We start from the raw sequence: 17,175 nt of genomic DNA on the forward strand, positions 1-17,175 counted from the left end.
TTGGGCTGCTATTCAGGCAAGAAAAACAAGTTTCTAAGGCTGTTCATTAAAAACAGGAGCTCGCCAGACAGTGTAAGTTGCTGGGAGAAGAGAGTGTTTCTGATGAACTCAAGAGGAGCTCAGCCAGCTGTTGTTCATCAAGGCTGAGGCCTAATGAGCATTTCTGAGATCATAGTGTGGCCCAAGGAGGAGAGGGCGGTTTTACCACCACAGATGTACAAGAGAAATATAATCATAAATAAACTGCAACAAACATAGCAATTTCAGATTACTTCTACCACTGTGGAAAGGGAGCTCAGTGTCAAACAAATCCTATGCAAACACTACTTCAAGTGCTCAGTAATAGTTAAATAATCTAATTGAAAAATATTTTTAGGTCACTAGAACTCTTGGTGTACCTGCAACATTTGATACAAAGCATGATCTGCTCCTGCCTCCCATGTCTCAAAAAATATACTAAAAATACAAAAAAATTATTGTGTTTTTGCAAGTGTAGGAATTCTTACCCCTATGATGAATCGATTCTGTGAATCCATATTCATAGAATAGTTTGGGTTGGATGGGACTTTTGAAGGTCATCAGGGAGAAGGGACATTTTCAACTGGATATCAGAGCCCCATCCAACCTGACCCTGAATGTTTGCAGGGGTGGGACAGCTACCACCTCTCCAGGCAACCTGTGCCAGTTCCATCTTCATTGTAAAAATCTTCTTTCCTGAATCAAATCTAAATCAACCCTTTTCTATATTTAAACTATGATCCTCTGTCCTATCACAACAGAGCCTATTAAAAACTTTATCCATATGTTTCTTATAAGCCCGTTCATAGGTGCTATGAGGTGTCCCTGGAGTCTTCTCTTCCCCAGGCTGAACAACCCCAGCTCTCTCAGCCTGTCTTCAAGGGAGAGGTGCTCCAGCCTTCTGACCATTTTTATGGCCTCCTCTGGACTCTCTCCAAGAGGTCTGTGTGTTTCCTGTGCTGAGGATGGCCATACTCTACACCAGATGGCCACTCTCAAAGCATCTTCCACAGTGCAGAATGTTGCACTCAGTAAATCACAAACTATCATTATACAAGGAAGAAGATACCCAGATCACATGTAGCCACCCTATTCAGAGAATTGCACTGTTTTGTTTATAAATAGAAGTGTGTACTCTGTCTGTGTTGCAATGTCATCCTGGCTATACTTAGTGTTTCCAGCAGAAAAAGGAATTCTGAGTTATGGTCTTTCTTCCTTAATCTCTGGTTCTAATTATTCATAAGAAAGGTGATATATTTTGCTGCTTTGCTGTGTCTCCCAGGCAGCTAAAATCTCCTTAAAGATCCAAACACTATCAAGTGTTTTTCAGACAAAAGAGGATTAATTGCCCTAGGAAGCACTGCTCCTGGAGACACAACTCTTTATTCACCTGCTTTTGGGAACAGAAATATCTCCAGAACATAGAATTGTTTGAGGTAAAAAAAAAATCCACTTATGCTGTATTATGAACAAATCCCAACTGCAAATCAAACAAACTGACAGAACTGAACTGTTCAGTGTTCAGTATAACAATAACCTGGCTAAAAGTAATACCAAGGTGAGTTTCATAACCTTTAAAAAGAAAAAAAGAAAACGAAAACCAAAATCCAAACCCAACTCAATAGCACCTGCTAGTGTATCCTCTGCTCAATCCCAGAGCCTTACGTGTTATTCTGTAATACAGAAGATACTAAAAGGCTGGCACTGGGATACATCTCCTTGTTATGTGCCTCTTCTTTTTTTTTTTCCGTCCTTAAATTTTCTTTGAAACATACACTAATACAGGCTGATCATTCTGGATATATATACTAAAGTAATACTTCTTACAGGTGAAAGTTTTGAATACAGAATAAATCAGGAATAATCCAGGCTGCAAGGAAAACATTTATCATGGATTTGTAATGCCAGCAAACCAGAAAATGGACAGAAGATCAATAACACTTATTAGAGCTTTATCTACAGCTCAGTTTTAGAGTGACACTAACACAAACTTTCCATGATCCTGAATGAGAATGGTCAGAAAACCTAGCACTGGATTTACCAACCTGAGAACAAAACCTGCAGACCAAAATGTTTCACTGTAAAGTACTGAAATATTCTACAGAATAACCCAAGGTTTTTTTGCTGGAGGTGCACATGTTGTTTGTCCACATCTACTGATGGCCACTTTTACTACGTCTTTAAAATTTTTCCTTTCTTTCCTCTGCAATTCCAATATACTTGCTTTACTAGTCTGGGGCTCTTGGGACTGCTAACATAAGAGAACAGAATTAAGGCAATATAGCTGAATGATAGAAATTGGAATTTGGAATGCATGTTAATACATTGATGATATAACCCTCCATAAACACTGAAGGACAGCTGGGACTAGCAAATACAAAAGATAAGTTAACAATCTCAAGAATTAAAGCATTGTTAAAAGTCTCATTACAAATCCTGTGCAATGTGGGAAGTAAGGCTGACATCTGATTCATTTTCACAGTCAGTAAAAGCTGGTAAAACAAAGCAGATCCCAAGAGGACAAACATAAAAAGCTTTTCAACATGGGAACAACCAAGATAGTCATCTTTGGAGGTTTTCCAGACCCAACTGAATGTAGGCTGGAGCAACCTGTTCCAGTCATACAGGCACCCTGCCTTAAGCAGGAGGTTACATTACATTACCCTACAGATTGCTTCCAGTGTGTATTATGTCCTCTGGATCTTATAATGTATAATGTTTCTGTACATTATTACATCAAAATTAAATCTGAACATAAGATTAGGCAAAAGATTTTACAGACTGATTTTAAGAAGTGTCTATAAACACAAAACGTCAAACCCTTCTGGTAATGTAGTATAATAAACACATAGAGCCCTTGTTAAAAAACCTCTGAAAACAATAAAAAAATTATTTTGTCTTAATTAAACAGAAGGGCATTTGGAATCAGTGCCTGGTAAAGTTATGGAGCTTATTCTGGGAGATATGTGAAAACACCTAAAAGACAATGCAGTCACTGCTCAGAGCCAGCATGGCTTCATGAAGGGAAAGTCCTGCTTATCCAACCCCATTTCCTTTTACGACAAGGCAACCCACCTAGTCGATGAAGGGATGAGCATTGTAATCTTTCTGGATTTCAGCAAAGTTTTTGGTATTGTCTCTTCTACAGGACAGATCTCTACAGGATCTCTACAGAGTCTGTCATCAAGGATCCTTCTGGACAAAATGTCCAGCCCCCAGCTGGATAAACACATCATGGGATGAGTGAGCAACTGGCTCATGGGTCAGGCACAAAGGGTTTCAGTGTATGGGGCGACATCAGACTGGTGACCTGTCATTAGTGGGGTTCACCTTGGCCCTGTGCTCTTCAACATCTTCATAAATGACTTGGATGCAGGGCTGGAAGAGACACTGAGCAAGTTCACAGATGATACAAAACTGGGAGCTGTTGACTCGCTTGAAGGCAGAGACCTGGACAAATCACAGGGATGGGCAATCACCAACCATACGAAGTTCAACAAGGGAAACTGATGGAGATTCTGCACCCGAGATGAGGCAACCCTACATGCACAGACAGACTGGGCAATGAGAGGCTGGACAGCAGTGCCACAGAAAGGGACCTGGGGGTCCTGATCAAAGGAAAGTTTAATCTGAGTCAGCAGTGCCCTGGCAGCCAGGAGGGACATCCCTGTCCTGGGGGCATCAGGCACAGCATCGCCAGCCGGGCAAGGCAGGGGATTGTCCCACTCTGCTCTGCACTGGGGCGGCCTCACCTCGAGTGCTGGGAGCAGTTTTGGGTGCCACAATGTAAGAAAGATATTAAGCTATTACAGAGTATCCAAAGGAGGGCCATAAGGATGGTGATGGCCCCTGAAGGGAAGCCGTGTGAGGAGTGGTCACTTGGTCTGTTCAGCCTGAAGGGGACTGAGGGGAGGCCTCACTGCAGTTACAGCTTCCTTGTGAAGGGAAGAGGAGGGACAGACCCTGATCTCTTCTCTGTGGTGAGCAGGGACAGGACCTAAGGGAACAGTCTAAAGTTGTGTCAGGGGAGGTTTAGGTTGGAGATCAGGAAAAGGTTTTTCACCCAGAGGGTGGTCGGACACTGGAACAGCTCCCCAGGGAAGTGGTCACAGCACCAAGTCTGACAGAGCTCAAGAAGCATTTGAACAATGCTCTCAGCCACATGGTGTGACTCTTGGCAATGGTCCTGTGCAGGGCCAGGAGTTGGCCTCAATGATCCTTGTGGGTCCCTTCCAACTCAGCATATTGTGTGATTTTGCAAATATACACATTTATCCAATTTTTCAGAACTTAGGGAAAATATAAGCAAATACTTTGAAAATACATTCACAAAAGGTACCAAAAATGTTCCGGATTTGAGATGGGGTTTCCCAAACAGAGGAGAAAAATACCTCTTAAACTTCAGCTTGTCCTCATGAATAAACATCACTAAGGAGAGACAGGAATTTCAGCAAAAGGGGCTGAAGAAAGAAAATATTTATCTAAAAGGCTGAAAGAAGAGACAGTACATTAAATGCAAAATATTTTATTTATTGCAAACAAAAGCTGTGATAACAACATTGCACAATACTAATTTTAAGGTTTTGAAAGTCTCAAAAATCACTCTTGTGACTTTTTTTTGCTCCATATATATCTTTATAATTATATTTTTACATTAGTTTTACATTATGACAAGAGTAAATTACTTACAGAAATTAAGACAAATTGTATATAACCTGCTGCCTTACTAATGTTTCATTTATATGTAACCGAGTGTAACCATTTAACGTTGATCTGAAAGGATGATCAGATGCAATGCTTTGCTAATGATACAGTCTGCACCAATAGGTTTTTTTAAACAATTAGAAGCATATGGGAAGTTACTGTGTGCTATGTGTTTTCTACAAAATGTAGGTAATAACTTACTTTGTTACTTCACTGGAACAACAATTTCTCCCTTTTGTGTAAGATCTCCAGCAAAAAGGCAGAGAGATGATAAACCCAACATGTTCAGATCCAATGCTGAACAGCCTGGAGGGCAGCAGTAAAAGTCCTGAGTGCAGGATGGGTCCCTCGATGAGCCATCAGGAGGGACCCAGCTTCTGCACTGAACCCTGCTTCTTTCAGCTGTTTTGCAATTTCCTCCACATCCCAGCCTCCCTGTCCCTGGTTAGCCAGGAGGTGGTCAATAAGGCGTGGGCAGAAGGCAGTGGACATGCACTTCACCACCAACTTAGCATTGAGGATCAAGGAGAGTATTTCAGCATCACAAGTGGAATCATCAACCTACAAAGAAAGAGAAATTCAAAGTAATTAAAAATTAATTACCAGATCCAGCCATCAGCCAGAACATGTTATGATGATGGTTCTGACTGTACAGTGTGACCTTCAAAGTTAGAGGAGTCCTCCCCATGGATTAACTACAGGGATACACGCTTTGCATATGTCAGAATATGTAAAGGTATGTCTTTAACAGTCTACCACATTAATATAAATATTTGACCTGCACAAAGTTAAGGAATAAGAATGCTTAACAGTTTGGGATTACATCACCAGCTTTATAGACTTCTCACAGGTTTTTTAAGTCCCAGTGCAGCACAGGTCACACCATTTAGCTCTATATCAAGAATGACACTCTTAAGGAAGGTCAGAGCAGAGTATATTAAATTTTGGTCACTTTATATTAATATAGTACATTACATTTCACATGTTAATATAACAGGCAATATTCACAGACTCAATCAGCACTCACAGCAAGGATGAGATTTTTGAAAGAATATATAATATATTAAAAGATGTGAAGCACAGAGCTGCTACCTCTGAGAGACACCCTGGATGCCTGAAAAAATATGGTTACTTGATATATGAGAGCAGAATACTCTCTTGAGAATCTTGTCTGTAGCTTTACAAGTAACACTATAGTATTTCAGTTAATTTTGGTATGTCCTTCCTGGGTTCTTTGAAATACAGTGCTTTGTTAACTTATCATTTAAGGAAGCACAATTGAACAACTACATACAAACAAAAAAGGAAGGGATCCCCCCCACAGGGACACTGACAAGCTTGAGAGGTGGCCCTGTGCCATCTTCATGAAGTTCAACAAGTCCCAGTGCAAGGCCCTGCATCTGGGTTGGCACAAGTACAGGCTGAGCAGAGAATGGATTGAGGGCAGCCCTGAGGAGAAGGACTTGGGGATGTTGGTAGACAAGAAAGTCAGCATGACCTGTGCATGTGCCCTTGCAGCCCAGAAAGCCAACTGTATCTTGGGCTGTGTCCAAAGCAACGTGGGCAGCAGGGCAAAGGAGGGGATTCTGTCCCTCTGCTCCCTCAACCTGCAGTGATGCATTCAGCTCTGGGACCCCCAACATAAAGACATGGACCTGTTGAAGAGAGTTCAGAGGAGGCTGCCAGGATGATCAGAGGGCAGGAGCACCTCTCTTATGAAGACAGAGGGAGACAGTCTGGAAATGTTAAGGCCCCAGAGAGACCTTATAACACCTTCCAGTACCTAAAAGGGGCTACAAGAGAGATAGAGAGGGACTTTTTACAAGGGCATGGTGTGACAGGACAAGGAAAAAAAACAAAACTGTAACAGGGCAGGTTTAGATTAGGTATTAGCAATAATTTATCTACTGTACGGGTAGCAAGGCACTGGCACAAATCATCCAGAAAAGTTGTAGGTACCCCATTCCTGGGAGTGTTTCTAGGTCAGGTTGGATGGGGCTTTGAGCAACCTGGTCTAGTGGAAGGTGTCCCTGTCCATGGCAGGGGGATTGGAACCCAAACCATTCTGTGATTCTATGGTAAAAAAGGACCAAAGGAGGGGTAGACAGTAATCAGTTTTCAATTACTGCACCATATCAAGTTACAAATAAACTAATAAAATTATGATACATTTAAAAAACTACCTCAACGTTTAAAAGCAAAAAAAAAATTGTCTGGTTACTCTCTGCTTCATTTTCCATAAAAATTAATGTATTAGGTACCAGCAAGTAATAAACACCCTGTGAAACAGTGATTTAGCACCCTTGAAGACCAATTCAACTGCTACACAGGACCACAAGATGTGACTACTGTATACAGGGTGATTTGGCAGTGACACTTTACAGTTGAAACTAAGCCATTTTTGATCTCATTAGCACAGCACAAGGTCCAGTTTACAAAACAGTTCTAAGAACTGTAGGGATTTCCAGCCTTTAGGCTATCCAACCTGAGTCTTTAATTATTTAATAACTGCCAAAAGTTAACTACAGAAATGTTTTCCTGATGAAGACAGGCTGATCATTAAATAAAATGGGTCAACAAGCAGCTGAACGTGAGCCAGAGTGTGCCCAGGTGGCCATGAAGGCCAGTGGCATCCTGGCTTTTATCAGAAATAGTGCGACCAGCAGGACCAGGGCAGTGATTGTCCCCCTGTACTGGGCACTGGTGAAGCTGCACCTCATATCCTGTGTCCAGTTCTGGGCCCCACACTTGCAAGAAAGACATTGAGGGGCTGGGGCATATCCAGAGAAGGGCAATGGAGCTGGTGAAGGGCCTAGAGAGTGAGCCATATGAGGAGCTGCTGAGGGATCTGGGGGTGATCATACTGGAGAAAAGGAGGCTCGGGGAAACATTTATCACTCTCTACAACTGCCTGAAAGGAGGTTACAGCAAGATGGGAGTCAGCCTGTTCTCGTAATTAACACGTGACAGGACAGGAGGAAGCATCCTCAGGTGGTGCCAGAGGAGGTTTAGATACTAGGCAAAATTTCTTTATAGAAACAGTTGTCAAGCATTGGAACAGGTTGTCCAGGGAAGTGGCTGAGACGTGGTTTAGAGTGGACTTTGCAGTGGTGGGTAACAGTTGGACTCAGTGAGACTTCACAGGTATTTTCTAACCGAAACAATTCTGATTCCAAAATTTCTAGCGTTGGCATCTTGCAGCACACCACACAGCATACTAAGCCATTATCCAAACAGCTGCCATCTCTTCTGAAATGAGAGGCTGAAGGGATATTCTCTCCCACCTTGAAGCTCTGTGTTCTCTATTCTTAACCTGTATGTAGGATGGAACTTTACACAGGACTTCACTGTTTGATTTTATGAACATAAAATGCAAACAGTAATTACAGCAGTGAGACTGACAGCAGATGCAAGGTTTAATTTAAAATTTTTTAGGTTACTATTCAGTTAAGGAAAAGTGCTATAGATTAGTGTGATTTCCTATACAAAAAACCTACAACATGGAGAGAAACTAATCTGGAAGACCACCTTTCCTAGCATAAACCATTAAGCATCTGAACTATGCTATGGGGATGAAGATGCCCATGCAACACACAAGCAGAGAAACTTGTCTGCACTCACAAAGAAATGATCAGTGTGGTTTCACACATTACAAAACAGCTCACAAAAAGGCTCTTGAGTTGTACCCCATAGCTTATCCTTAGACCCAAATAGATTGGCAGATTTAAATTGATTAACATTTCCCATTTTCTGCCTTGCAAACTGAAGACCTGGTCAGGAAGAGGACACCATTGTAATTTAGTTGTCTCCAGGCAACTGGATGGAGACACATGATGGCAACTGGACCCTGTGAATGCATTTCATGCACTTAAGGCCACTGTCTATTCCACCATCCTTTGGTCAGTCTAAGCAGAGTCTGGCAGGTGTGGGAAGAACACAAAAACACCAAGGTTTAATGAGAATTGCATTTAAAAACAGGCAGCAAGGAAAGCTCAATTGACTATTTATCAGTCTTACAACTCCAGATCATGTCAACTTTTTGGGTATGAACTGCACATGTAGAGACATTTCTAGTCATTAGTTTAAATAAAAATAACAACCTACAGAGATTGTCAATGAATTGATACATGTTTACAAACCTTAATTAAGACACCTTATACTGTTCAGCTTATACTGAACAGCTCTGCTTAAATAGAACTGTAAGATTTTTTTAAATTAAATCAACATAAATGTAGCTTAAGACTACATTTATTTACAATTCATTTTAGATCAGAACAACAAGCATTAAAGTAAAAAAAATTACTAAAACAATATAAAAGGCAAACACACAAAGCATGTATTTTTTTAAAAATACACCATAGAAAGTCTAGTATGTTTTTTATGCAGGAAATTGCTCAGCAAAATGATGACTCTCATCTAAAAAAAGAGATGGCCTGGATGGCATAGGGCAGAAAGCAACATGACTAAAATTATGGAGGGATTAATTAAAAACATTACCTCATTAAGAAAAAAAAAAATGAAACATCAAATTAATCTAGTGGGATCAGATTACGAGAAAATTAAAAAAAAGGTTTTTTTCACTGTTGAATTCTCTGTCAAATTATACTGTAAGATGTAAAAGCTCATCCAAGTTTAAGGAGAAATTGCACAAAACCAAGAAAGAAAACCACCGGCAATTAATTAGCAGATGTATACAGCTAAAAATAACCAAAAGTTTGGAATGCAGTATTTCAAAGAAAGAGCCTGTGCATCTGCCCTATTTGTACTCCTCACTAGACTTGTAATTATTCCATCTGTTCGAGCCAGGTTGCTGTTCCAGATGGAATTTTGATCGTCAAAATCTTACATTTAAAAAAATATTAATGGAAATCAACCTCCAGAGTTATTTTTGCTTGCCATACATACCAAATATTAGCCAACAGCAGATCCAGACTGCTAAACACACTACATTTTCATTTTCAAAATCACTCTTTTGAGTCTGTAAGACAGTAAAACCCAGCAAGTAAAAAACCAACCACCTTATTATCCCAGTTTAAAAAGCTGGTTTTTTCTGGGCAGACAGCTCAGTCAGGATCTTACTAATGAATCACTTCTGATCTGCCTGCAGATGCAGAGCCCTTGCTATCCCAAGACCCTAAGTAGGCCATAAAACTAAGACTATTGCTAATCCCAGAATCACTGTTCCAGTGATAGGAATGCAGCTGACTGCAGTCTAAGCAGGTCTCAGAGGTGCAGGTATCTTCTGCATAAATTAACACCCAACCACTTTCCATACTGTGTGAATAAACTATGACCCACAATAATGACAAAATCAGAGTGTATATGTCAGAGAAAAATCATTACGCCTATCTAGAACTCCATGCTAAGGGTGCTAAATTTTTCATTAGAGTAAAATCTGGAGGGTTTAAACGGGAGCAGCTTTCACTTTTCATATCCAACTCTCCTTCAGCAGAACTTGACAGTGTAGATTTAGCATGATGCTCACACACAATGTCCATGACTGCAAGTAAAAGATCTAATGGGGATAATTTCATTAAGGGAGAACTGACTTTTCTCCCTTGGCTTTCCTATTTCAGTATTGGCTAATACCTACTTTCAAGCATTGAAGTGTAGGCATTCAAGTGGTACCTTTGCTGTCATAAGAGCACTTGGGAGTACTGCATCCAGGTGTGGGTCCTCCAGCACAAGAAAGCCATGGACTTGTTGGAATTGGTACAGAGAAGGTCATGAAGACAATCTTAGGAGGGCTGGAGCACACCTCCTATGAAGACAGGCTGACAGAATTGGGGTTTTCAGCCTGGAGAAGAAAAGGCTCTGGGGAGACCATATAACAGCCTTTCAGTACAAGAGAGCTGGACAGGAATGTTTTACAAGAGCATGGAGTGATAGGACAAGAGGAAATATCCAATCTAAATCAACCAAACCAGCCAGTAAGAGGGTTGGTTTAGATTTAGTGTTAGTAAGAAATTCTTCACTGTGAGGGTGGAACAGGTTGCCCAGAAGAGTTGTGAACGCCCCAGTCCTGGAAGTGTTCAAGGCCAGGTTGGGCTTCAAGCAGCCTGGTCTAGTGGAAGGTGTCCCTGCCCATGCAGGGTTTGGAACCAGATGATCCAATTCCCCATCAGCATTGTTTGTGCAGGTGTCCAGAGGTTCTGATATTACCAAGAGGCAATATTTCACCTGTAACTTCTGCATTATAAAATCCACAAGTTACGAAAGGTAAGAGCTGCTGATGACTGAACAGCAGTAAAGAACTGAAACTGCTGTTTCATGGAGTAGTCCCTTCTCTAATACTACTGGAGATAAAAATGCTTTTCATTTTACTCCTTCCTGGAGTATATATCTATAGAACAAATAAATAAGGGGAAAAGAAACCAGTGACATAAAAAATCCTGGAAAAATAAACTAGAGAAAGCTATTTTATCATAATCACCATTACCTTACACAAAATTTAACTATTTCTTTTAAAGATTAAGTCCCATTAAGTGAGTAGTCAGAAATGGCATACACTGGAGAACACTAGAAATTCCATTATTCCCCATAATATTTGTGATTTTTCATATTACATTTTTCAGTAAAACATGTTACAAAGGTAGACTCAGTACTTCATCACTGAAATTATAACATGCAAATGGAACTAAGGTATTATTTCAGACTACAACATTTTTCTGGTGCCAGTTTCTATTAAAAGTATTGATTGAACAAGTATTTGCACTGCTTATATTAACCCCCACTTGTTAGCTGTTTTAACATGATAGGTACCAACAGGCAATAGAATACTTATTTGCTCTGTCAGATGGATAAAAATCAGTTTTCATCTCTGAAAGATAACCAAGTGCACAGACAACACTGAAACCCCTCTCAAAAACAATCTGACTTTTAAGGGCTTATTGGCAGTAATAAGGTTATTTAAGTAAACTGATTTTTTTAAATTACACACTATGCAACACAGCAGAAGAATAGTTATTTCTGTTACTCAGAAAAGGCAAGTAGCAATTCATTAAAAAATACACAATAAAAGAGGGGTCTGCAATTTCAAAAAAAGCTTACGCAAAAACTTGGTTGGTTTATTACAGGCAAAAGCTGTACAATTCCCAGTATCAGCACTTCAGCATCATCTTTAACTGTAAACATCCATAAAGCTGTCAGCAACATACAACAAATGGCTAACTAATACATCCTATCAGCAAGCAAGTGCTGTATTTTTCTCGCAGCCATGTTTGTGAGCTGTGTTAGCACTGGATCAGGGAATCAATAGCTGTGATTCCCCTCTGTCAGATGTTATTTGTCTGTTTCGTGTTTCATGTAAGCAGAAACAGCCTTCATATGAAAAATTCATTAAGAATTTTACAAAAAGCATTAACAGTCAGAATACTGTTTTTTAAAAAGCAGGCATAGAAAATTATACTGAATAGACAACATTGCCATAGCTAAGTAATATATGCACTTTTAGTACAGCAGCAAATAATGTACTCGTGAGAGATGCATATAAAACAAGGAGGAAGAGGTACTTTTTACACAATATAAGAACAGCTTTTACAATTAGTACAGCACTTTTCTGTACTTGCTGCTTTTCTAACACTGTCCCATTCAAAGTACTGGCTGAGCTCTATGCCTGATGTAATAAAGTCAATAGTTAAATCTTCACTGACTTAAAGTGAAACATTAGACCAAAGCTAACTGCTCTGAGAATTCTAGGTTATTCAGCACTCTTACAGAACTGTGTGCTCAAATTAATACTGAATATAGAAGGAAGAATTAGAAATAGCTTATCAAGCTGCCTCCTGTATAAGAAAGCCAAAAAGAATATTATTTTGGGCATGCACAGGTGTACGAAGTGCTTTATACTAGCAAGAAGCTAATAAGGTTCCTGGCCCTAAAACTCCAATATAATGTAATCAGTGTAGGAAACTGAAAGCTGGAGCACACTAGAAAGAAATGGCCAGTTAAGAGAGCAGTACAATTAGTAAGCATTCAGAAAATGCTACTGCACAGCATTATGCTTTTAAAATAGTTAAATAAAATGTACTCGGACAGTAATTCCTGCTGACAAGCTTCAGAATTAGTCACTTATACAGCAGCTTTCATCTGTTAACAAAAAAGTCAATTTTGAGAGCCTAACAAGAACAGAGAGTTGAGAAAGTGCATGCATGTATCAGATTTGTGCTTGCTTTTCAGTGAAATAATCTTGCTTAAAAGTTACAAAAAAGCCTTGCTTTGTAGAAATAAAATCTAAAATTGCAGGTGGTAAAAGAAAACTATCAATGTACTATTGTTTTGGTGGTTAATATTTATGCAATTATTTTTTGTAAAAAAATCAGACAATTTGTGGTTTATTGGTGTAAAAGAAAGGGAATAGGAACACCTATGTGTTCTTAGCTTAGATACCAAACTCTACTAGCAAACACTCCAAATTCAAACTGGATGCTAACAATGCCATTAGAATTTTGCTAGAAGCAGATGTGTGTTACATGTAATATGTCCTGCTACCTTCCATTCTACTGTTTCAAATTTTCATAGAGAACATGTTAAAAAAGGTAGTGCTTCTTCCATTTTAGTAATAAAGCCCTTTCGAAGGAAAATTAGCAATATGTGAAATGGAGCCTTATGCTTCCAGATCCATTACTCCTCTGGCTAGTCTTCACCAGTTCTGGAAAGGAGATAGATCATTTCTTAAACTATCCAAAGGATGTAAAAAGAGAAAGCTTCTGAAATACAATATGCATAAAAAGGAAGGACATAGCACATGAGTAGGAGTAAGTGATGAAGAGAGACTTAAGGGAGAATCCTGGGAAGAAGAGGATGGAGAATATCTTTCCTGGTTAAAAGAGAATAGTGTGAAAGTAGGGGATATGATTTGCACAGTTTGTAACAACCAAGGAATCTGAAAACTTTGGGGCAATCAATACAACTAGAACAGAGGGTATCCCTAAAAGAAGTTATCATTTTAATCTGAATTCCTACAAATCACATTTTCAAAGCTTTTGTGTTTGGAGGATACTTGTTTTAGAAAGACATATGGCTTCATTTGTTTCTATGTGGGCAGTTTCATTGTGAAATACCACATGGAAAATATAACATCAATTTTTATTTTGTATCGTAATACACAACCAAAAGCTCCCTAAGATATGGTGCACAATTCAGAAATATTAGAGATGAGGCTTTCCTACCTAAATATTGTAATTCAGGAAATTATCAGTGCAGTCAATTCAGTCAGAGGAGAAAGCCATTCTCTTTCATGAAAAGGTCAGAGACAATTGGTTCCTTCTTTTGTGCAGTGGAATGTTAGATCGCAGACCACAGCTAACATAAAGCCCAAGAAAGTTAGGCTGCACATGCAAAAGTTCAATTAAGAGCTTCAAAAAGTTTTAAACCCAGCTTGGCTTTCAGAACAAAGATATAATGCTTTTGCCTAGAGACTTCCATCCTTTTAGGTGTTCCTTCTTACTTGCTGAAAAGCAAATACACAGGGAAAAGACAGTAATGTAATGTTATATAGCAATTGACAAATATACAGTAACATCTTTCAGTTCTTGTCCAAAGAAAAAGACAGCATTTAGGTTTTTTCCCCAGAAACTCACTACAGTATGGAATCAAGTCTGTTTAGAATGGCATGGAACTCCCCAAACATACCATCACAACAAAACCAGTGACACAACAGCTCTCCAAGTGTATACAGATGCCACAGTTGTCAGAAACAAGCTAAATCATCTGACATACTGCTATCACTTAACCCCAAAGTGAGGGAATATGAACACAGAGGTAACAATCAATTTCATATAACTGAACAGTTTCTCTTCCACCACATTGACTTAAAAGAGCATACTAAGTAATTTAAAGGAAGTGCTATGAGGTTTAATCACCTCATGTATAAAAGCTCTTACCAGCCCTGTGCTACTGCTCACTGTGGACACAATAGCTGTGGAAAACAGTAATAATGCTAAGTGTCTCAGTAGTCTCTGCTTCCTACATGAACATAAAAGAGCTAACTTATTACCTCAGCCTCTGAAAGGTGGTTCATTCAACTGTTCATACCTTAGCAACAGCTGTTATCTGCTCCAGTGCCACAGCATGAAGGTCTTGGTCTTTGCTTTCTACCAGCAGTTTCAGGGATGGCAGCAGGAGGGACTGGTTAAGCAGCAGCAAACATAATTCTTTTATACACTGAAATAAAAAGTAAACTCTCTCAGTGTGATCTCTGGAGATACTCACATCATCATTCACAATAAAATTTATGAAAATTTTATGTCAAATGCAAAATGAAAACCACACTTCCACAACAAATGAATTCCCTGTTGGAAACACCTCTTTGGAAACCTGAAAGAACAGATTTTTAAAAATGTGCAATACTGGTTAAAGTGCAGCATTTGTTAGATTAAGACAAGGCAGGTACTGAATCACCATTACAACCAGGACTTTTACTGAAAAAAATAACAGAGCAATCACAGCTCTCTGGGACTGATATATTTGTGCTTACTGAAATACTGCAAAGCACAGGAAGAAACTTTTGACAGACACCTGTGACAATTCCGTAACTCAATTACGCAATCAGAAAAGTAGAACAAAATAAAGAGGAAATAACAGTACATACCAGAGTTCAATAATGCTTCTGTTGCAAAAAGTTTCCAAATTTTATACAGTATTTTATAGACAATTAAAGTTTAGCAAATTAACTTTCTGTCATTCATCTAGTTTCCTGTATTTTATAATACAGCATAAATTTAGCATCACACTTCAAGACAAAACTGACCAGAAAATATCTTCTAAAATAAAAACAAAAAATCCCTAAACAAATCTACTGTGCACTTCCAAAACTTTACCCTGTCCCTTAATTAAACAACCAAACAACACGTCCTACATGTAATTTTTGAGTTGTTTTATTTTCCTCAATACTGCAGTGATTTGTTCATTTATACATCAAAAAGTATTCAAACAGACGAATTATATTATAAACCAAATTGCAACTTCCCTTTCCCTTTCTGTCATTTCTGAGAATTTAGGTTGCTTGTCACAACCACTTCCCAATGAGGCCCATCAGAGATGTCCCGTTTTCCAAGGCCCTTTACACTAGGGACTCTGGATGTTGTATGGCAGTTACATTGAAAATGCTATCCATCTCTTAAGAGATGCTCTCTGTTTGACTCCCAACAATTTCAGAGCAATTGTCAAAGGAGTTCATCAACTAAATACTAAGCTGAGAGAATGCAAGTCATGTATTTTTTTATGTCTTTTGAAGTTTAATGATAACTGTAACAATTTAATGACCAAGATGATCCACACGTTTAGTAGCACAGTTCCAGTAGCTGTGAGCCTAAAAGCCTAAAAATTATTTGAAGATGAGATGTTAAATATTCCAATTGCAATTTACTGCACAGACACCTGACTTTGCTTGGGACAGGGAGCTCTCTGGCTGTACTTGTTCAGTCTTTTCTCAGTTTACATCTTAAAGAAACACAGCCTAGAAGAATATATTCCACCACACTAAGCTCTGAGTCACTAAGGCAAGGCTTCTTCTCTTACTCAGACTTGTTCCTTTAAACTTGTATTCAGTACTGCTACTGATGGTCAATGCTTAGAATCAGAGAGTATGCTGAGTTGGAAGGGACCCACAAGGATCATTGAGGCCAACTCCTGGCCCTGCACAGGACCATTGCCAAGAGTCACACCATGTGGCTGAGAGCATTGTTCAAATGCTTCTTGAGCTCTTGTCAGTCTTGGTGCTGTGACCACTTCCCTGGGGAGCTGTTCCAGTGTCCGACCACCCTCTGGGTGAAAAACCTTTTCCTGATCTCCAACCTAAACCTCCCCTGACACAACTTCAGGCTATTCCCTCAGGTCCTGTCCCTGCTCACCACAGAGAAGAGATCAATGTCTGTCCTTTCTCTTCTCCTCACGAGGAAGCTGTAACTGCAATGAGGTCTCCCCTCAGTCTCCTCCAGGCTGAACAGATCCAGTACCCTCAGCCACTCCTCATACGGCTTCCCCTTAAGGCTCTGCACCATCCTCCTTTGGACTCTCTCTAATAGCTCAATGTCTTTCATGTATTCTGGCACCCAAAACTGCCCCCAGCACTCGAGGTGAGGCCGCCCCAGTGCAGAGCACAGGGGGACAATCCCCTGCCTTGCCCGGCTGGCGATGCTGTGCCTGATGCCCCCAGGACAGGGATGTCCCTCCTGGCTGCCAGGGCACTGCTGACTCAGATTAAACTTTCCTTTGATCAGGACCCCCAGGTCCCTTTCTGTGGCACTGCTGTCCAGCCTCTCATTGCCCAGTCTGTCTGTGCATCCAGAGCTGCTCCATCCCAGGTGCAGAATCCAGCACTTTCCCTTGTTAAACTCCACATGGTTGGTGATTGCCTATTCCTGTGATTTGTCCAGGTCTCTTTGCAGTCAACAGCTCCTCCCAATTTAGTGGCATGGGCATGCTTGTTGTGAATCATATGACATCGATCAA

General features: G+C 39.8%; 1 protein-coding gene across 2 annotated transcripts in view; it reads right to left on the reverse strand.

Annotated features, from left to right (window-relative positions):
- Positions 1-4,527: 4,527 nt before the first annotated feature.
- The window catches only part of NBAS (NBAS subunit of NRZ tethering complex), a 165,708-nt gene continuing 153,060 nt past the window's right edge, over positions 4,528-17,175 (reverse strand). For both annotated transcript variants that reach the window (XM_082301743.1, XM_082301742.1), the window contains 2 exons: positions 14,758-14,886; positions 4,528-5,283 (listed from right to left, as the gene is read on the reverse strand). In XM_082301743.1, the coding sequence (XP_082157869.1) occupies positions 5,008-5,283; positions 14,758-14,886 (405 nt within the window). In that variant the 3' untranslated portion in view covers positions 4,528-5,007. The remainder of the gene's footprint in view (positions 5,284-14,757; positions 14,887-17,175) is intronic.

Source organism: Coloeus monedula, assembly GCF_965178545.1.
Source record: "Coloeus monedula genome assembly, chromosome: 2".
NCBI classification, from domain to species: Eukaryota; Metazoa; Chordata; class Aves; order Passeriformes; family Corvidae; genus Coloeus; species Coloeus monedula.